This window comes from Seriola lalandi, unplaced genomic scaffold (genome assembly GCF_002814215.2).
Source record: "Seriola lalandi dorsalis isolate HSWRI2012SDOR001 ecotype SW California unplaced genomic scaffold, Sedor1 jcf7180002054889, whole genome shotgun sequence".
Taxonomy (NCBI): domain Eukaryota; kingdom Metazoa; phylum Chordata; class Actinopteri; order Carangiformes; family Carangidae; genus Seriola; species Seriola lalandi.
This window is the reverse complement of record NW_019525441.1, coordinates 193,489-216,061: the sequence shown is the minus strand read 5'-3', so window position 1 is coordinate 216,061 and position 22,573 is coordinate 193,489. Positions and strand designations below refer to the sequence as shown.

General features: G+C 41.7%; 1 protein-coding gene across 1 annotated transcript in view; it reads left to right on the top strand.

Annotated features, from left to right (window-relative positions):
* The window catches only part of plxna4 (plexin A4), a 236,378-nt gene that overhangs the window by 132,610 nt on the left and 81,195 nt on the right, over positions 1-22,573 (top strand). The window contains exons 4-5 of the mRNA XM_087180100.1: positions 7,407-7,535; positions 20,566-20,666. Of these exons, the coding sequence (XP_087036226.1) occupies positions 7,407-7,535; positions 20,566-20,666 (230 nt within the window). The remainder of the gene's footprint in view (positions 1-7,406; positions 7,536-20,565; positions 20,667-22,573) is intronic.

The following is a 22,573-nucleotide window of genomic DNA, read 5'->3' as shown; positions in this document are numbered from 1 at the left end:
CCCCCCCCCCCCCCATATGGCATGCCCCCACTGCTGAAAAAAATCCTAGAGGAAACACTGCTCAGGCCATTCACTAATACACGGTTATACGACTTTTATTTCCGAGCACCAAGTTGTGGAGGTTTTCCAGAAGTTTCTTGTAGCCTTCTGTTCCTAAACAACGTGTCCAAAATCAAACATCTGCAAGGATTTAACCTCAATAAAAACAAAATCAACAGGAGGGCCACACAGAGGTCATATTCTGCATAGTTTTGACTCTGCCAATGCAAGTCTCTGTAGTTACTTCCCTGCTAACAATGACATTTCCCTGATTTGAACCCACAAAGCACCTTCTTTCACAGCGCAGGCATTAGGGGGAAAGGCATTAATTAAAATCCTGCTGTGTAGCAGATATGCATAATCGCAAACATAAAACAGAGAATAGTGAATTAAAGCACAGAATGAGTTCAGTTCCACTCTGTGGGGTTTTTTGCCCACTCATCCTCCTATAGAGAAAGGACTCAAGCCGGAAGGAAAGAAGGAAGGAAGGGAAGGGGGGGGGGCGGCGCTTTAAAAGTGTCTTCAGTGAAGTGAATGAATATTTTACTTCCATAAAGGAAAGCAGTAAACCATGAGCCTTTGTTGTACCTTCTGGATAACTGCAAGATGTCTCCATTATAGCTTGTCATAAAACATAAAATACTATGCCAAAAGACACTGGATGTAGAATTACCATGGCATTAGTCATTCTTGTGTCACCTGCTGTACTTGTCTACACACTACATCTGTAGTGCTTTCCTTTTTGTCCAGTCTTTTTCGCAGATAGAATAAAAACACTTGTCAGGCTTTTATTGTCTGCAATAACTCCTGTTGGTGATGAATAGCAGATCATATGTGATTCTTTGCTCCAGCAGTGCAACACATGCAGCCAAGCATTCCACAGTTAGTGTGCCACATCCTCATTAATACCCTCAGATTAATGTCAAATCATCCACACTCCCCCACTAGTTTTGCACCAGTCCATCTTGCCTGGAGCTATATATTGAGGCACTGAATGTGGAAGTGGAGGGTTTGTTCCGGCATTGATTGACACTCAGAGATGGATCCAGTCCGCCTCCTAGCCTCCTTTTCTTCTGTTATTCTTTCTACCCCCCTCACCCCCTCTTTTCTCTCTGTCTGCCATATGTTTCAGTGAGCTGGACAGATTTGGGCAATCAGACAGCCACCATTGTATTGCTGTCGGTATGAATAGAATGCGTGGAGAGACACATTGCCATTATGTAGTGACGATACGTTGTTTCTTTTCTTCCTGTCTCTTTCACAGTTTATGTTCCCTCGGTTGTTTCTGTCTGTCTGGCTGTCCCTCTTTCTGAGCTCTTATTGCCTGTCCTGCCTTGCCTGGTTGAATACCTAACACACACTTTGGTTTGAAAAAGAGGGTTGAATCCTAACCCAAGTGTGGCAGGTTGAGTTACAGTGGTATTTGGCATGTTGCTGTGCTGATGCAGATCCAAAATGTTTCTGATTGATATCTTGAACTGGCTAAGGACCCAAGGGTTTAAGGAGGAGACCCCAGGAGAGACCCCCATGTCCATATTTCTACTCTGGTATGCTTAAATGTCACTGAAATAAGTCAACTCCAATAAACAGTATTAGGGAAAAGCAACAGAAGAAGATTCGCAGCAGTTAAACTCAAAAATCTACCCATTTAGAAAATGTAAATAAAAGTGAATGCACACAAAGTGTCTGTCATCATTCATTTCTTTATGAAGCTAATGTCATGCTCTGCTATGGTAGGTATGGTAGGTCAAAAATAATATGTGTTGTATTAGATAATTAGATTAGATAATTAATACAACATATATTTTTTGTTTTCAGTTTAGCATTACGTACCGCAATTACTGGGCTTAGCATCAAAGTTGGTCAATTAGAATCAACGCTACCAATATACTACAAGACTAGTTGTTACCTTTAAAAGTATTTTAACTGCATTTTGGAACCAAGTGGATTAATATTTACTGTACAAGACATATGTGGATATCCAGCAGATAAAGGTTCATGACCCCTGTTGGCAATAGAAATGCTGGCACTGACTTTGATTTGCCCAAGGGCACGTTTCTGAGGATTGGTGGAATTCCTCACACAAATATTGTGGTGATTTAAGTTTCCCAGCATGCTGTGTGACTTTGGATGACATTCTGCTCCAGCCCACTCACCTCACTGTGGTTGCATGGCTCATGTCTGAGCATAGCGATACTTTAGTCAGCAGCTTATTCTGGCTTCCACCAGCAGCATGTTGGTCATGGTGTGTGTTCCAGCCATGGTGTGTTAGTGTGTGTTTGCCATGCTTACCAGACTGCAACTCTGTGTGACTAGCCTTCCTTTTGCCACCCCAAAATCTATGCCATATGAGGCAAGGACACAATTCTCCGATCACTTCCACCATGCACATAGTTCCCCTATTTCAGCTGTTGTATGTTTTAGGAAGTACACATTCAATGTGTAATTTCCCCAATGTGTTGTTGTCCACAGGGGGTAGTTCTGTCTTTGTATATCCTGCCACAACTATCACCTGCACTAACACTAATGCAGCAGTTTTTTATGCCTCCTGAGGATTGACTGGACTCCCCCTAAAATGTGGACAATCCATCTCACCACTTGATGTAAAGTAGTTTCTGCATAATGGCACAACAGCTCAATGAGATTATCCAAAATCAATAGAAGTGCTCAGATGTTCAACCAGGAGTACTGAATTTCAATGGGTAATTTTCACTGGAAGAAAGTTCCTTGAGGGGCAACAACATTATTGACCTGGATGTCTTTTGGACTCAACCACTGACAAAATAACAATCCATGTTTTGACATTCTAGTAATTTGAGATTGGTATGTAGCTTGATACATTTCTGCATCTTTGTCAGTGTACATCCTATTGATTTTATTGTACAATATAACACAAACAGTTTTAGCACAGTGTAAAACACCGTATTTTCATTGAGAGAGATAATCCAGGATTACATTTTTACCTGCCACAAACTGGATTCCATGCAGAGTCAGAGGAAGTGCAGTGCTGTACCTTCCGTTTGCTTTTGTGGTGTACAGTGCCAGTACGAGGAAGCAGAAAGAGGGTTCTCCTGTGGTTTTCACACCGGAATGGTTTCCCTGTCTGTATCACACCTTCTGCTAGCTGTTAGCCCCATGGAGAGAGAGAGGTAGTCACTTTGGGCACATTATTCTTCATTGACAGATTCAAGGCAGAAAATACCATCTGCCTATGAGGTGTGATTTCTTTTTCTCCACACTGTAACACTGCAAATGTTTTATAAGTGTATCTACAGTTGTCAGTATTTCAGTATGTCAGTATAACCTATTCTGCTATACTTTAATGGTAGAGCTCCAGAAAACAAAGGATAGTCAGTCACTGCTCTTGGAAGGTCTGAATAAGTTTAAAAACACTCCATAAATATTTTATTTATTCTGAATGTCTGAATGTTTGTGTTTTTGTGAGAGTAAAGATACCTATGCACCTCAGGTATCTAGACTTTTTCTTTTTTCTTTTTTTTTTTTTTTTTTACTGCAGAAGCCACTGTCTTTACCTGTGTATTCATTGATAGTACTGGTGTAGGTATCTGTCACAGCCACTAGGGGGATACAGTTTTTGACCAGGGTGGTCTCTATATGATTAGCGATATAGCGTAGATCTCTTCCACAGATGCACACACATACGGATCCCGACTCACACAGAGCTGCTGAAGCAATATTTACAACACACATTTTGCAGGGCTGAGGAAGTGTGCTCTATGAGTCAAAAGTGCCAGTAACTCTCCTCACTCTCCCCAGAGTGTCCCTCATTACCATATGAGTCGCTCCAGCCAGACTGCCTCTGCTTGTGTGTGCGTGTGTAAGTGTGTGAAAGAAAGAGAGTGAAATGCCAGTGTTTTCCATGCATGGAAGTGCTCGTGTGAACACACACATTAGTATGTGTGCATTTATGTGTGGGTCCAATGCATCTCTCACCTTACCACTACTCTGAGGCAGAATGAAGTCTGTCTGGCACTGGATGTCTATTGTGTAGTGCTAATGTGATAGCAGAGATTAGCATTGTAATCCATTTAGCATAGAGCAGCTAATCCACTTTATTACTGTTGAAAAGGAATCAGATAATATTGGCTAGCACCACTGTAGCTGCCTTAATGATTTTCAGCTGATGAAAAAATTACTTAAAGATATATTAATAATTACTGTTGCCGACAATGAAACTAGGATTAGTCATTTCATAACAAATCAGAATCATTAGCTTTAGCCTTTCAACAAGGGAATTAAGGTATTGCTTGTGTTCCGTCAATGCTGAGTAGGCTTTTTGTTTGTGGGTGGTGTGTGTCTTTGTAGTAAAAAAAAATCATGCACTAGATGTTTATTTTCATTTGACTGTAGAGAACCCCACAAACTGTAAGTCGACATTTTGGAGGATTATTCTTTTTAAAGTGCAGAGTTTAATACCAGGGGAGATGGAGTCTGCTGTAACTGTTTAAAATATATAAGCCCAGGGTGAACCTGCTGTGTTGATAAAACAAAAATAATAGGGTAAATTTACTATTAAATACTTTATATGTGCCAATTATTGTACAAACAAGTCCACTGGCCTTTGATTTAAATTGGTCTTTCTCCCTTGTTCCCCTCCAGTCCCAGTGTGACTAAACCAGCCAGTGTTGCATGCTTGCGGACATGCTGTGTGTTCCCTGGTGGCTCATTTGTTTTGTTGGTGGTCAGATTGAGGGATAATATACAGGAGCTTCCCCTTGAAGCCCCTCAGCTCCCCGGCGACTGTGGATCTGTCCCAACACAATAAAACTCTATATTCAGCCACTGCCATAGACTGTCTGCCCTTTAACTCTGCTCAGCAATTGGCTCCACACTTTTCTCATATTCGGCGAGTGTAAGCCGATACACACACATCTTCACATACATGCAAATACACAGACATGCTGTGTACTGTGCACATACGCGCAGCGCCTCAAATTAACTCACCCAATTGGGCAGATTAGATAACCCCACCTGCTGAATCTGGCCCTCGCTCGTGTGGAGGATTCTTTCTTCCTACCTCCCTCTCTTCTTACTCAATCTCCTATTTGCCTTCTGTTCTTTTCTTTGCAGCTGACCCTAGTGCATACAATAGTTCCCAGTGAAAGTGTGTAAGGCTTTGATACACAGAACTCAAGGTCCTTTGAGATCAAGATCACTACACAAGCCAAGCAGGAGGCAGAGTGAGAGAGGAAGAATGAGTGAGAAACAAAGGAGGAGGGAGAGCAGGGTGAAATCAGGGTGAAAGATAGTGCCTGCTTAAAGAAATGTCATGTTGTGAAACTGGATATAAGAATAACAGCAGGAGGAGGGCAGGACTTAAACTGCAGTCAGTGTACTTGCGTTTCTTTCTTTACTATACAGTAGTTGATTGTCTGAGCCAAAGACAAAGAAAAGTTGGAGTGTAGAGGAGCAGTTGATTCTTTGGTTTCTGTTATGATGCTGTCATAGAAATGTGTCAAAACACTTAGGTAGCAAAAGGTAGCCATGTCTGACTTACTTCCTCCGCATCTTCGCCTCTCAAACCGGAACTAGTCTCACCTCAGGCAACACGATGCAGCAGTAGGTTTTATAGTTAAGATGAGCTAGCTGTAGGTTGCTGATCAATGAACTTGTAACCTTTTGTGGGAAAGTCCCTTCTTTACATGCTCATGTTGTGTATAAAGTTGGACTAAAGACTGGACTAAACTGACAGAAAGACAGATCATTGTCATTGTCCTTTGTTACACAGATTTCCACCACAATGCAGAATCAAGTCAGTCACTTACTATAAAGAACGTACATAGTGTTTCTGTCCTGTTTCGTAAAAACTGACATTCATCCCAAATAAAATGTTGAGAGACAAAGAGTGCAACTTTATAACCCACGGCACATACAAAAGCTATGTATTTTTGTAACAATAAATCTTAGAAAGTATGGCTTAAATAACACATAAATCCCCTCCAATAATTTTCACCCAGTCCCAAACAAAGACAACAAGTTCTGTTTTCAGTGGGGACAGCACCATTTTACCAAAGGGTTCAGTTTATCTACTTAGAACAGTTGAGGCTTCTTGACCTTAAAGAGACTTTAGCTTTAGGCGGGGCCAGCAGAAAGGTATTTTTAATGATATGCTGACAGAGGGAACACACAGAGTATGGTGTCATCGGTGTATTATAATTAATCATGAAGTGACTCACCTGTCGGCACAGCCATCTGCTTCCTGTCCAATTATCTCCAGTTTGTGCCTTTTACTTGTGAACCCTTACGTGCTGAAGAGCACAAAAAACCACCAAGAGTCATCACAACTTTAACAAGACTTGCTTCACACCTGTCTGCAAGCCCACACAGGCCTGTGTACATATGTGAATGTGGGAGTGTGTATTCTACCAGGTGCTGAAAGTTGCTTGGGTAGGTAGGTGTCAGACCTGTGTGTTACCGGGAAGTTACAGCCAGAGGACCTGATTTAGAAAGGATCATTTGGAACACACCCCGTGCGTGTGCGCGTGTGTGTGTGTGTGTGTGTGTGTGTGTGTGTGTGTGTGTGCGTGCGTGCGTGCGTGCGTGCAAGAGAGAGAGAGGAACTAAGTAAGCAGATGTTCAGGCACAACCCAGAACATTTCTTTCACACCACTATGTGTGTGTGGGGCTAGTTCAATCCACTTTCTGCTGAGTAAACACACCTAGGGGCCCCACAGACCACACCTCTTGCCCAGATGCCTAATTACCATAATCACTTTTGAATGGCTGAAACAGTGATAGAGAAAGATGAGCTTCTCCCATACAGCACTGAAAGTCGTGACGTATGGGAAAATCCTCAGGCAGAATGTGGTAGATGGGCAATTTTGCCAATAATAATGTCCAAAAGTACCTTTTTAATGAGACCTCGCTTCCTAATTACACACCTTGTTGTTCTAGACACCACCCTTGTTCCATTGTCAAGTCATTCCCTGTGAAAGGCAATATTACTCTCTCTCTCACTGTTTCTTCTGTTTTTTTTTTTATCTCATACGTTCTTTATTTACAGGTTATATTTTCAGCCCTTTCATCTACATTGTTTATTTGATTATACAGTAACTAACGAACGATGAAGAAAAATATTTACATTGAAGATACTGTGAAAGAAAATTGTTAAAAAGTAGGTATTACTGGCTTCTCTGTGCTCTTCACTACTTCTGCGATAGCGCTGGTAACACAGTGTCTTGGCAGTTGTTGAATTAAAAAATCCAAACCAAATGTGAAAATGTCACTGATCCTGACCAAGGCACTTTACCCCCACCATATCAGATGCTAAATCAATAAAGTTAAAATATTAACTTGAATATTGAATATATTTAAGTAATTCATAATGTGCTTCTCTGCTTTTCCAGATCCGGGTAGACGGCTCCTCTCGTGCCCTGCAGTATGAGACGGTGCAGGCGGTGGAGAGTGGACCCATCCTCAGAGACATGGCCTTCTCTTCTGACCACCACTACCTCTATGTCATGTCAGAGACCCAGGTCAGACACGCACACACACACACACACACACATACATATCAGAAGTCCCCCCTGCTGACTCAATATCATTACCACAGGCGTTTATCATTTTCTTATGTCAGAGGGTAGAATAACCTTTGGTGTAGCATAGAGGATTTCATTACAGCCTGGCAGGAGGAGAGAAAGGGATTGGATGGACTGTTGGATGCTATGACCATGTCTTTTTATAGAAACACACTGAGGGTAGAGCTGGAGTGAATAAATGTGTTGAATTATAGGGAGAGAGTAGAGTGGTCTTAGTCCACTTGTATGTATGTGTGTATGTGTGTGTGTGTGTGTGTGTGTGTGTGTGTGTGTGTGTGTGTGTGTGTGCGTGTGCGCGCGCGCGTGCGTGCGTGCATGCATGCATGCGTGTATGTGTGTATGTCTGAGCACAGACAGATACACACACACACACACACAGACACACACAATCTCTCTTAGTACCTTTGATGACATGGAATGTGGCGCGAAATAGCAGCACTCTTTGTAATGGACACAGACAGAGAGAGACTGTGAACACCTCTATCAGAGGCAAAACCTCGCTAAAATAGCTCCATGGAAAGTACGTAACACACATGCTGTGCTCACATAAATGCACACACACTCCTATGACTCACCATGTTAGGTATTCACTTCCTCTTTATGTCACACACAAAAAGACACACAGTCACATGTCTGTATTTACATTATGTTCTAAACATGTACAGTAGGAATTTATGTGGTGGAATGATGACTTGTGTGTATGTCGAGCTAAACATTAGGTTAAAAAGTGCAGGCCACTTTTTTCAGAGGTAAAGTGACTGATTCTTCAACACAGAAACTGTAAACACACAAACTTTTCCTATTAAACACAATCATTCTCTTTCTGGCACAGCACTGTGTAAGTCACTGAGGCCAGATCAGACCCCATGGTGCATCCCTTTTTCTTTTCAGTTCACTTTAGCTCTGTTCATTGTCCATTATTAATGCCAATGTTAGAAATAATATTGCAAAAGCTCTGAAGAAGAGATAATATGCATATCATTTTCTCTCTCCCTCCTCTTTATCTCCTGCCACCCATAATCACAGAGGGCCGCTGCTGTTTTGTTGGCAGCGATAGCCTAGTTACCCCTGTATATTGTCTGCAGCTTCCAGAGGATTATAGACCTCTTTGGCACCATCAAAGTGTCAGTATTTACTAATGTGTAGTGCAGTTTGTCTGCGCAAATGTGTGCCCATTTTAAGTGCCCAGATTATCCTGATAACATTTTAAATATCAGACAGACAGTGAGTTGAAGGTGCCCTTTCAAATACAGCTCTCATTGCCTCTCCTGAGGTCTCAGTCAGTCCATCTGCACAGAGAGAGAGAGCGAGGAAAAGGGAGGGAGAGACACAAGTGAGGAGAATAAAGATATTTAGGATGCCATTTTGTCATGGCATCCACTTACCACTCTTTTGTGCAAATCTGTTAACCAGCAATGCGAGAATTTGGCTTTTTTTTCTCATTTGTATTGCAATGCGTCTAATTGGGTTTACAAAAGATATTACAGAATAACAAATTAATTATTAGGAACACTTAATTTCCATTTTTCCCCACTATGTGTGTGAGGCGTTTGTAGTAATTAGTCTATTAGCCTAGTTAGAGGGCTGACCTCCACTAACTGTTTAGGAGGAACATCTGGGAATTATCATTCACACAAATATAGAAAGCATTTAATGAACACAACACATATACACACAGAACACACAGAAACATGTTCTAAATTTTAGTGCCCAAACAGACAGACACACACACACACACACACACACACAAACTCATTAATTTAGTGCTAAATGGTTTACAAAACGAGATAAATGTAGTGAATGAATAAAACACCAATCCATTATAACCCATCATAATGTTGTTTAATAATGATGTGTTTTTAGTAATCAAAACATTCCTGCTAGGTGTTGAAAGACCGATAACTGATAAATAATTGTTCCCACAGTTAATCAGTTAATTTGACTGATGTTGTTATTTTTCTAAATAACTATGATACCATCATGTGTCTTTGTGCCAGTTCTTCATGCAGATTCAAACAGCTGATAAACACTACTTTATAACTGCTAGTGCCTGGTTCATTTAAATCAGACAAAACAGATTTTATTGAATATCAAAGAGGGTCACAGAATATTCTAGAAATGCAAAGTTATCTTGAATATCTTGCGTTTGCTTTTTGTTAACCTCATACAGGCAGCCAAGTTGAAAGGTCACACTGTGGTCACTCTTCATGCAGGAGTTTTGAAACACGGTGCAGTGCTGCTTGCTGGATCACTGCGGTGGTTTAGAATAACAGCTTGCACACACACACGCGCACATTCCCAATTCCCAGCGGTGGCAAATGCTATTAAAGCAGCCCGAGCCGGTCGATAGCAGAAGGCCACCTGCTGTTTCTGGGGCCTGGGACCCAGACATTCGGAGAGAGAGAGATTGTGATAGATGGAAGGAGGAGAAAATACAGAGAGAGCAAACACAGGAGAGAGAGAGAGAGAGAGAGAGAGAGAGAGAGGAGCAGGGGGCCCACAACAGGAGGCTGAGAAGAACAGAGTCTCCCCTGCAGGCTGGTGATGCCAGGCCAGGGGCTGACCAATAGAAGGACATCCTGCCTGGCTGGACTGAAGGCCTTCTTTAGTTCAGTGTTAGAGTCCAGTATATATCAAGGGATAGACACAAGGCAAAAGGAAAAAACTGAGTAATTATGTAGTCATTATAAGTAAGATGCAGATTGCATTTTGTTTCTGTGTTTTTGTTTGTATATGGATAGATGGTTTTGCAAGTGTTCACACTTCAAATAATTCCTGCAAAATAAGTGTTGGTTAGTCATATTTCTGATCGCTGGAGAAAGTGGTGAAGACATCTTGAACAAACTTGAGAAATGGCTCCGTAATCTTCTCTTTTTCATTAACACTAAACAAATGCAAATCTTGTCCTCACTGCAATCATCCCTCTTTATCACAAAATCAATTAAAGAAAGTAAACATAATTACTTGAGCTATATAATGATTGCCTGGCTCAGTCAGTTTTTTCGTATCAGTGGACAAATATGTATTCTGTGATCTAGATGGCAAAGTAATTTTCAGCGCAAACTTTGGTATCCTCACTCTCCGTCACAAAGCAAAAGAATGTAAATACGGTAACTTAGGGTGTATAATGACAACACAGTGTGATAATGTTCCACACATTCTTCCAGTGTTGTGTTAGTGCTACGAATATCGACTATAATCAATTATAAATGATTTACAATGTGGCACAACTAATGGAACACCTTGACAGTGTAGTATGGACCCAGCTTCAGGGATGGGGCATCATGCTGAGTCACACTGCACCCTGCTTGTCTCTGTCACATTATACACTCATTAGGGAAGGAAGCTAGCCAAACATACACACACGCAGAATTGTATTCTGTAACAAATATGCTAGAGATTGTCTAGCATATGTATTGTATTTTCCTCTAATACATTCTCTCAGCCTTTATTTCATTTTCCTTCTATCCTTGCAACCTCTTTTTTGCTTTCTCTCCTCTATCCTGTGACTGTGTCGTCTTTGTTTGGTTTGTTTTTCTTTCAGGATTATAGATTTTTGCTCCCGCAACCCGTATTCATTTCTAAGGGGATTTGTAAAGCAAATGAGGATTCAGCCTTTTGTGTCTCTTACTCCTCTCTCCTCATCTCCTTTCTCTCTATCTTTATTTCATTTCTAACCCTCTCTTACTACCCATTGTTATTTTTACCCCATGCCATCCCCCAGTTCTCCATTCCTTCATTTTTTTTTTAACCATTCCTCAGTACAAGAGTAATCTGTCATCCCTACCCTCTCATTAATCCAGTGATTGGTTGTCCTCTAATTGGATCCTTCTCTCTCTTTCTCTCTCTCTCTCTCTCTCTCTCTCTCTCTCTCTCTCACTTGTACACACATTGTCTCTCTCACACACACACACACACACACACGTGCGTGTCATCTTATTAGTGGGTTTAATAGATGTTCTGGTATAAAGAGGACAGTCAGATTATAGAATGGGCTGTGATTATGGATGTTAGGGTTGCGCTCTGAGTGACAGGGACAGGTCAATTCCACTAACATGAGCCGCTAGTGTAGCTCAGTAGTATGCTACTATCCTGTTAACACTGGTTCATCTGTCAACTACAATGAGGACATCTGGAGTGAATGAGATGGTGTCAGTGGAGGTTGGGTTGGGGGGGGGGGTCATTTCAGCATTTATTCAGTATGTAAATTAAGAGTACAAGTTACACACTAACAGAGGCTTCAGTTTTAATAAGTGCTATGAACCTGTTGTAGAGAAAAAACAGGTGATGAACAGTTATTGAGGTCAACAATGGAGTGGGAAGTTAGCTCAAAGGTTATTGCATGAGTTGGAGCACATGAATAACTTATGGTACTGTTTTAGCGTACAGGTTCTTTCTTGTCCATGTGTATAAATAAGATTAAATAAAGCTTGTCATTCCAAAGCAGGAAACATGAATAGAAAAAAAGATCTCGAAGACACTGACTTTCCCTTCCACACCTCCAGGACACATATGAGAAGAACTGCTTCCACAAAGCTCTCAGCATTTTCAAAGACTCCTCATTGTATCTTGCCTTTACGTCAAATGTATGTTGACTTGCACTGGACTCTGTACAGATGACGTTTCGTTCAATTATGTGTGAACTCATGTGTGGTTGAGTCACAAATAACTAGAACTTGAAATAAGTCACAATCAACCGGATTACTGTTGTGTAACCAACTTTAAGATAGACTTATTTCACTTGTTACATCTCATTTTATGCATCAAGAGGAAAGAAAAGCAGTTGCTAAATCAATTAAAGATATTTTAGTTGACATTGAGGCATCCGGTTGCAATAAATCCTACAAGCCTCCCCTTGATGGCTTTTGTGGCCTTTTTTTATGGCTTTGAAATACACAGCACTGTGATTCTGCATAACTAGATATACATGCTGGAATCCCTAACACCACATATTTTGCTCAACTGTTCATTTAAAATTCTATCAGTGAAATGGGATAAAAACAACTTCTGTTTGTGCCGTGTGAAGATGAGTTTGATAGTACATTACTCAGCAGCTGGCTGTGCTGAGACTTGACATGGGTTCCAGGGCATTTGAAAGCAGTTCAAGCTGTTTTTGTTGTGTCTTAGTCATTCAATCCATCCTGCAGTGTTCCACAGTCATATCATTACCCTCCAGCAACCAAGGAAACATATTAACTTTCCCTGCCAGCAGCTGTTAGCAGTTAGTCAGTGGTTAGTTCTGTCAGGTATAGTGCTGCGTGGTTTTCTTGCCAAAGTATTTTTACACACTAACATACGTAAATATATATATATATATGTATATTACACTGTGACTTTTACATTCCACATATAAACTGTTGCTGGAAAGTGCTGCAACTGCCACACTCGTGGTGCTGAATTATTAATATTCAGCGTAGCAAATGCAGATCTGTAAGTGTGAATTATTGAATATGTGTACTATAGTGGGGTGAGATCGTTCAAAGTCAAGTGCTTTTTTTCTGTTTTGAACCCCCACTAGGGAAATCCGACAAGCCAATTTGTGGAAGTATCGCGTCTTCGCATCTCATCAAAGATGTTTAATACCAGCATCCTTTAATTTCTATCAGCGGGAAACTTTTCAGCGCATCCCTTACAGTGTGGCTTCCTCACCCTTCTGGTGCGTGGCTGTGAGTTATAAAGGTGTTTAGATGTGCATATTATGTTGCGTCCCGGTTTAGCTGCAGGCTGCTGTGGTCTAACAAGGCAAGTGAACAGATCTGATATGTTGCAGCCATTGTTGCCTGACACACTTCTGAAAAATGTCAACGAAGTGGGGCAGACAAGGTTGGAGCGAACTCTTGGCTCACTCAAAGTCCCTTTTGAAGTTTTACCTTTGTGTTCTCTTTCTCTTTCTCTCCCTTGTTCTCTCTCTCTGTTTCTCGTTATATTTCTCAATCTTGTATTCCTGTCTCTTTCCCTTCTGCAGATAGTTGTGAATCTGCAAACCCATTACACTATAATACTTTATAAAGGTTTGTCATTAATGTGAGTCATCATCAGCCTCTTCTGTCACTGTTTTGGTTAGTGGAAACAGTCCAAACTGTGCACCAGGCTATGCCCCAGCCAATGGGAGAAATGGAATTGCAAACTAAATTCAAATCTTGTTTCTGCACCCGGGGGTCAACCTTCACCCCACACCCTAAATGCACTTTACATTAATGTCCATCATGTCCTAAGCATGGCTCTAGCACTGAGGACTGACAGTGTGATAAGACAACATTAGCATGTGCTGTGTGGATTTATTGTTACTGAGCTTAGCATGCTTCTGCTTTTGGCTGCTTATTTGGTAAGCATAGAAATACCAAAGATGACAGATGGTAAAAACATATCAGAGTATGCCTCATGCAGGAAACTCTAATTTGCAAACGATTAGTAAACTGCCTCATGCTTGTTTAACTGTTTTTTTTCTTTGTGTATGGGGGGCCTTACCCTCTTTGGAATAGAAAGATAAGTGAAAATGATTGATTGTATCCAACTCGTTTGTCATGCGCTGACAATCCTGACAGCGCAATGGATGGCTTTCTCATTTGACCTCTGCGAACGTCAAATGAAAACAATATTGCACTTGCAGCCACCGGCCACCTCTGCTAACTGAGTTTATGATATAATACCGTTGGTTGGTGGTTGACGGATTGAGTGGTGCGTCGGCTGTGACGAGGCAGTGGGTTGTTGATGTGTCCCTCGCTTCATCTGACTCCCACGTCAATCTCTCCTCCATCCAGCTGGATAGGAGAGAGGTGGGACACATGAGAACAAGAGGGAGAGAGAGAGAGAGAGAGAGAGAGACCAGCAAAGGAAAGTATAAATGACAGATTGAATGAATATCTGGTGTTAGATAGAGAAGAGGAGAAGAGACAGACCAGAATTTATGAGGTGAAGTTAAGAAGAAACAGATTGTTTTACCATTCATAATAACTAAACACAGACATTGCTCTGGTTTCAGCTCTTTCTGTAGTTGTTCAGTTGGATTAAGATGAGGACTCACAGCAACCACCTCAGAACGCTCCATTGTTCTCTTCTCATCCATTCTCAGATGCTTTTAGACGTATGTTTTGGGTCATTATCCTGTTGGAAGCGCCATGACCTGTCACTGAATCAGAGGTCTCTGACACTGGGCAGTATGTTTCGCTTCAGAATGCCTTGAAATTATTATTTCATTGTGCGCTCCACAGATTCAAGAGACCCTGTACCAGACTCAGCCAAGCAACCCCATAACATAACTGAGTCTCTTCTATGTGGGAATGATGTTCTTTTCTTTAAAAGTTTCATTTTTTTCTTTTGTTAACAATGAGCTGATTAAAACCATGTTTCCGTTCAATGTGGGGTCAGTTTTCCTGAAGCGACTGCAAGGAGGTTGGCTACGGTCCCATAGACTTTAAACGTCTTATTAGCAACTGTGGTCACAGGAACATCAAGCTGCTTGGAGATGGTCTTTTAGCTTTTGCTTTGACCATGGCAGCCACAATTATTTTCTTCACCTCCTCAGAAAACTCGATTCTTTTTTTCTTTTTTTTTGTGTGCAGTGTGGTGTACACAGTGATACCGAACAGCACAATGAGTACTGCCATGGACATCATGCTCCGTGCAGCCTTGCACCATGATTTGTGTGAGATAGACTCATGAACAGGGATGTTAACCAGCTCCAATGCCTCCTTCAAGCCTTTAGCTGTTACTCTGGACTTCATTTTTAACTCACTGATCATTCTGTGCATTTGGAGTCATCTTAGCCAGACACCCACTTCTAGGGAGAGTAGCCACAGAACTAAATTGTCTCCATTTATAGACAGTTTGTCCGACTGTGGACTGATGAAACTCTTTGAAATCGCTTTATAACCATTTCAGCTTTATGCAAGTCAAGTATGGACAAGAATAATACAATCATTCCTGCATTATTAGTTAAAATAGATGTTTGTTTGTTATTGTAACTTAGATGAAACATGTTTTCATAAATGCAGATTATTACAAGGAGTTCCCTTATTTTTTTCTGCACCATGGTATGGTTGGTTATTGGTTGAAGTTTTCAGAGCTGCTTCCATTTGTAAAACATGCTGTCATGACGGCAGCAAGTCAAAACTGATTTGTCTCCATTGTCATGTATGTGAATAATTATTTCACTGTATCAGACTTAATGATTGTAGCTGACTTGCTTGGAGTCATCAGTGAAACTTGAGGGTATTTAATTGGAGATAACAACTGTAAGCAGCATTATAATGTATCTTAACACGTGCACACCATTGCCAACCTACAATGTGTTACTAAAATGACCAAATAACACTAGATTACATTACATTACATACACTTAAGCGAATCATTTCACATGAAAGTCTGCTTCCCCACCAATAGTAATGATACACTGCCAGCAGTGCAGCAGAGAAGGAGAAAAAGACAAAGCTAGCCGGGGGGAAGAAGAGAAAAGATAAGAGAAGTTCAGTGTGCCCTACAGGCTGTAAAGCAGGATTGGACTATCACTTTAATTTCCCTCTCTCTGTTCATTTGGAGTGGTGAAGTTTGGCTGCAGGTGGAATCCCTGTTTAATTACAAGTGGAGGGGGCAGGAAAAGAGTAGGATAAAGAGAGGAATAAAGATGAGGCAGAAGAATTAGTTGATAATAAAAGTCTGTGCAGATTTAATAAATGATCACTTTCCCACTGCAGGTTGACTCAAAGGCCCCTGGCATTATGTAAGGAGGAGGGGAGACAGAGAAAAGATGGAGAGAGGAAAGAAAAACAAAGTCAAGCTTCATAAACTCTGTCTCAGTGTAGCGATGAAGATCTTAAAGAGGAAATAATGAATGCACTTAGAGAGAAGACTCTTCCACCCTCTCTCCCTTTGACACTCATGCCCTACACATACAATAGACACACACACACACACACACACAGACACTTACTGTATATACACTGTATATATAATTGAATGCCATTGTGCCATCACAGTAAATGATCAAGTACGTCTTCATCTCTCTCCCCACACATTAAGGCATCAAGTACCCCTGTGATCTCTGCCTTTTTTAAAAGCATGATTATATTCAGCAGCTTCCATCTCTCCCTATTGTGAAAAGAGGGAGAGTGCAGGGTGTAATGCCTGTCATTTGCTCACCTGAAACAGGAGGGAATTAGAAATGCCATGCACCCCATCCTTTGTATTTATCCCTGCTGATATGATAGCGCAGCCATAGTGAAGAGACACTGAGGCGTAATGGTTGCCTCTCTGGCAAAGCCCACGAAGAAGATAGCATGAAATGAATGTGATATCGAGATGAGAGAGACAAGGGGTGCATTGGGTCGTTTAGCCACCAAATCCCTCAATTTTTTGATAAAAGAGGGGACAAAAGTGTTGTCTGCTTGAGTGTGTGAATGTGTGTGTCTGTGTGTGTGTGTGTGTGTGTGTGTGTGAGAGAGAGAGGGAGCTCCTGATAGCGAACAGAGGCTCTGGAGATGATGAATGTATGATCTTATACACCTCAGAGCATCTGAGTGACAGAGAAAGACAGACAGACAGAGACAGAGGGAGAATGAATGATATCAGGATGCAGGCTCTGGAACAGAGGACTCACATTGGCACCCATCGCTTCTGCAAGGCTCTGAATGTGGTGTGTGTTTGTCTTTGTGCGTGTGCGTTTTATCTGTTGAGAAAACCATTTCCCCAGTTGCAGGCATCTGAGGCCTCGATAGGCATCAGGAGGTCCCTTCCATTCTACAAAGTCTAAATCCGAGTGTGTTTTTGTATACAGTATGTGTGTACATGTGGGTGGTGTGTGTGTACTGGCATATCTTCCACCGATGAAGTGTTAAATTATAAAGCGTTCAGATATGGTGGCATTGTTTGCTACAGTTCTGTCTGGGTGCTTAGCTTTTATGGCAGATCACAAGGTGACAAACCACTCGATGTGGTGACATGGTTACGTAGATTACATAAACGCACACACACGTGCACACAGGGAGATTGTGGTTTCATAGACTCTCATGATAAGACTTTGGCAGCTGAAATCCCTCCATAGGCTAATACAATGGCTTTTCTCTTCAGTGACTAATAGGTTATTTAGCCGGCAGTGGTGGATCTGAGGAGGAGGAACAGGCTCAGTGGAGAGTGACAGGAAGGGAGAGAATCTATCATGTGAGATGCAATGAGGATCATTGAGTTTGATCATGTGCTCACACACTTGCACCACTATCTCTGTGATTCCATCTCAAACTCATTCCCTTTATCTACCTAATGCAAATACGCCTGTACACAGTAGGGAGGGCAAAACATACCTGCGGATTTTTTTTTACCAAAGCACACACACAAATGCTTAACACACAAAGATGCGCTTCTATTGTTTCTAATCCGTAATAGCATGCATGATTCCTCCTGACTTTGGCAAGGATATACACTTCAGCTGAATTCATTCAGCTGTGTGTGAATCTGTGTCAGTGTGTGTGTGCATGCGCACATGACTACTGGAGTATGCTATTTATAGTTCTAGGAGAGATGCATGGAAGACACATAAATGTAGAGAGCAAGAAAGAGAATGATGTAGTGGTGTGTTTTCAGAGTATCTCCACTGTGTCAGAGTCTGACTTCAATGACAATATGTACGTCTTTGTGGTTCTTGTGCATCTGTGTTCACACAAGTTGAAATATGACTTCCACAGTCAGTGTGTGCAAAATTGGAGCATTGACGTGTTTTTATTTGAGAGAGAGAGAGAGAGAGAGAGAGAGAGAGAGAGAGAGAGAGAGAGAGAGAGAGAGAGAGAGAGAGGCTGTCAGGCAGAGATGTACTGTGTGATAGTCTGTGTCCAACAGAGAGAAGTGCCGTCAGTGCCAGGCTGTGCTTTAGAGATACCACTGCGCATAGGCATTTCTGATCTCTCGTTACATCAGTCATGCCCTACATTGGATGGTTTAATTATGGTCCTTTTCATACCCTTAAATATGGAATTTAGTCCGTAAAATGTGCTGCAAAGAGATGTATAATTGCGTCACTTATGTCCGGAGGTACAAAAAGAGACTAGTATGCAAAAGAATTTGATCCTCAGAATCTGCTGGAGGTGGTGCACTGTCAGGTGAACTTACCTCAGTTCCCATTATCCATCCATCTCCAGCAAGCTTTACTGGTGCTGATCCCATGCTCTGACCTCTGACTTACGGTTTTGTATGTACAGTTAGCAAACACTTTATCAGGAGCACCATACTGATACTGGGCAGGACCTCCCTTTGCTCTCTCCTCATCGCATGAATTCCACAAGATGATGGAAAAATTGAACAGAATTTCAGAATTTCCCTGCAGGGTTTACTTTTGTTCGATTCCATAAGAAATAACTGGGGATGGATTTGTCACTGAAAAAGTTATGAACTGATGTGTGATCATCAGCTTGTTAATTCTTGTACTTGACTAGCATTCATCAGAATGTTTTGTAAGTAGTGTTATGATCAGTAAACATGTATTGTTACTCTTACACAGAGACAACTTTTTGGTGTTTTCTCTGTTTAAATTGGATTATAACAACCAGCTGAGCTCCGTCTCATATTTCAGGAGTAAAATTCCAGTTATTGTAGGCACACATACGAACACACACACACACACACACACACACACACACACACACACACACACACACGCACACACGCACAGAGCTTTACCCTCATCATAACCCAATATCAGTCCCACACTGATGATGTCGTCTCTCTTTCCCAGCTGTCATCGTTGAGCAGCCTGAGTGACAGCGGTCATCCACCAATGACGGCACATTAATCAAAAGTGCCAGCAACACCTATTTTTGCACCATGCTGTTACCATGGTGACATGAGGAGGGGATAGCTGACATCTACCTCAGCTTTGCCCCCTGCGCTTGGTCACTCACGGCCCATGCCAATCAGTGCCACTCAATGCCAGTTTGAATTGGCAGGCCTATATATCATAAAAGATAGACTGCTATCCCAAGTGGCCACGTTTCCCTTATGGAGTCAGTGGCGAAAGATGGAAACTGTCAAGCAGTAACAATTTTATGAAAATCTGTGCTGATACAAAATACTTTGCATTCCCATTTTGCACATTAGTATGGTTAGTCCCTTTGTTTTTGCAGTTAATGTGTATTTGGCTGAAAAGTGGTCAAACCGAGAGATAACATTTTGTTGATTTATTTTGTTGTCTGGTTAAATCATGTGTAGCAGAAGGCCTTTTTTTTTTTTCTATTCTTACAAAATGTAGGAACATTAGGAATCTCCCATCATATCCTCAGTGACTTTTAATAGAGACAATTTACTGCTATCCTAAAAATTGATGTTAAAAATGTTTGGTCATTCAGGTTGCACACAATAATGGAGCAACAAGATATGTTGTGTTTTGAATAAATGGTGCAACTATCACTGTTCACCTTTCCACTTACACATACAAGTTCAGGCTTTTGCTCTATATATATATATATATGCTATTGTGTCTGAAGTACTTGACTGCATTTCTAGTAGATTAGATACAGCACTTGTAAGGCAACACAAAACATTAACCATTATCCAACAATTCCTGCTCCCTTGGAATTCTTGAATCACCTGTTAGGCATTATGGTTTTACATGGGACAGAAATTCATTATGCTTGTCTAACCTGAGGAGGGTTTGTAAGCTTGCAAGTATTTGAAAACAGTATTTTGAGCCCCCTAATCCATTTATCTATTATCATTGATTCATCTTTTCTTTCTCTCTCTCTCTCTCAGTCTCAAACACACACACACATCAGAAGCAAACATGCAGATATATTCTCCATCACATTCAAGTTCCTCCCATGACAGACATAAACACTAGATTTCTTTCAACATGACATTTCTCTGGCATTTCAATTTTTCTGTCTTGTGGTAATGTTTTCCATTAAATGTTTGCTCATCCTCACTCCATTCATAAAGACTGAATGTCTTCCACAGTTTTTAATCGTTGTTGCATATCTCTCTGCAGCTGTCGAGGGTGCCAGTGGAGGCCTGTGGCCAATACTCAACCTGCAGTGAATGTCTTGGATCAGGAGATCCCCACTGTGGCTGGTGTGTCCTGCATAACATGTAAGTGCTACTGTCCTAGATTCACATATACACTCACTCACAAACATACATAAACAATCTTATTTCTCTTCTTTCTTATTCTTGAGACATACAAACAATATATTTCTTTCTTCCAATTCACTCACTGAGCCTCCAACATACTTACCAGACAGTTTGGGGGGTTGCTGTGATTGGGTTGTTGTGCTCCCCTACCTCCATGACGCCTGGGCCCATGCCCAGCACTCCATCCCTTGCAGCCCTTGAGCATTCAGGGGCTCCTCTAATCAACCCAGGCCAAGTCTCAGATTGCTTTCCTGGGGCTCGGCCTTGTTCCAGCGTCCCCCTTAGATCCATTACCAAACCTAACCACTGGCATTGTTTACCAGCCCTGAAACCAGAGCCTGGTGAGAGCACAGACATTGGCGGGCACTGCCTGGGCTCTAATGGGCACCACTCCAATCTTCAGGCGTTGACACGAGGAGAGTGATAGCATCTGTTATAGTAGGATGAATGAGATCTCAGAGATTATCTTGTTAAGTACAATTGACTCACTCTCTACTTTCCTTACCTGTCCCCTTTCTCAAATTTTCTTTTTGTTTTACCTAACGTGTTGCATGCTTTACCTAGCCTAGTCTTTTTTCCCCTCATTGACACACACACACACTCACACACAAATTCTCACACATCCCAGCCGCTGTCAAACCCTTGTCCCTCAAGATTGGAGTGGGAGATAGTGCTAGCTGGGGGCAGGGAGATTTCCCACTCCACTGTAAATTGAAAATTGGTTTCTTGTGTTGTTGCTAGCCCTTGGGTACAGAGTGTTTGTGTGTGTGTTTGTGTGTGTGTTTGTGTGTGTGTTTGTGTGTGTGTGTGTGTGTGTGTGTGTGTGTGTGTGTGTGTGTGTGTGAGTGTGTGAGTGTGTGAGTGTGTAGAAACCCATTAACACCCTGGACATCCTCCCAGTCAGAGCAAATGGGTGGCCACAGATTGGCCTGTCACACTTAGCCTGATAGAATCGGCTCACCTCAGCTCACCCGTCTCTTTACACAAGTACACACAAGGGCAGGCAAACACACATGCAAACCCCTCTTGGTGGAGAATTAGTGTCAAGTCACCAAAATGAGAATCAAGCCCAAAGAGAGAGGGAGAAAATAACCAAAACGCCACTTTAGTTGATTTAAGGTGTCTCGGTGTTGGACCATCACAAGGGCAGAAAGGGAGATTACAGGTGTGTGTGTGTGTGTGTGTGTGTGTGCGCGTGTGTGTGCGTCCGTGCGTGCACGCATATATGCGTGTGTGTGTGTATGTGCGTGCGTATGCTAACGTCCTGTCAGTTGGACACACATCCTCCTTCACCCTTCTAGCACACAAGTTGCACGACCCAATGTGACTGATCGACCACAGGTTTATGTTTCCCAAAGCCCCCCCTCCTCACCGCTCTCTAACCCCCAGCCAGTGTATTCTTAACAGGGTCTTGGTGTAACTGAACCCCCCCTAAGCGCCACCTCCACCACAAGGCAGCCAAGGCTTCTATAATCACCCCTGTTTGCTATCTGTCCTATTAACCACCTGACGTATTTACTCTGATGGCTCTGTCCTTGTAAAGTTTACATTTTTGCCTTATTTACCTTAGGAACTAGAATAGACTCAATGGTCACTTACTGCAAGCATACTTGCCTAATGGTGTCCAGCCTATATGAAAACACATTTGATATTTTCTTGATAAAGTTGATTAAAAAAATTAACTGGCAACACTTGCCACAGTCTGAAGTCTTCTGCTGCTGGGTTAAAGAAAAACATTGTAATCAGCAGGAGTTAAATATATAAGAGCACTTTGGCTCAAAAGATTCCAATCTAAAGTAATCTTTTACTTTCTAGTCCTACTTTCATCTTCTCGTTTACAAACTTGATTGGATATTGGTGGACAG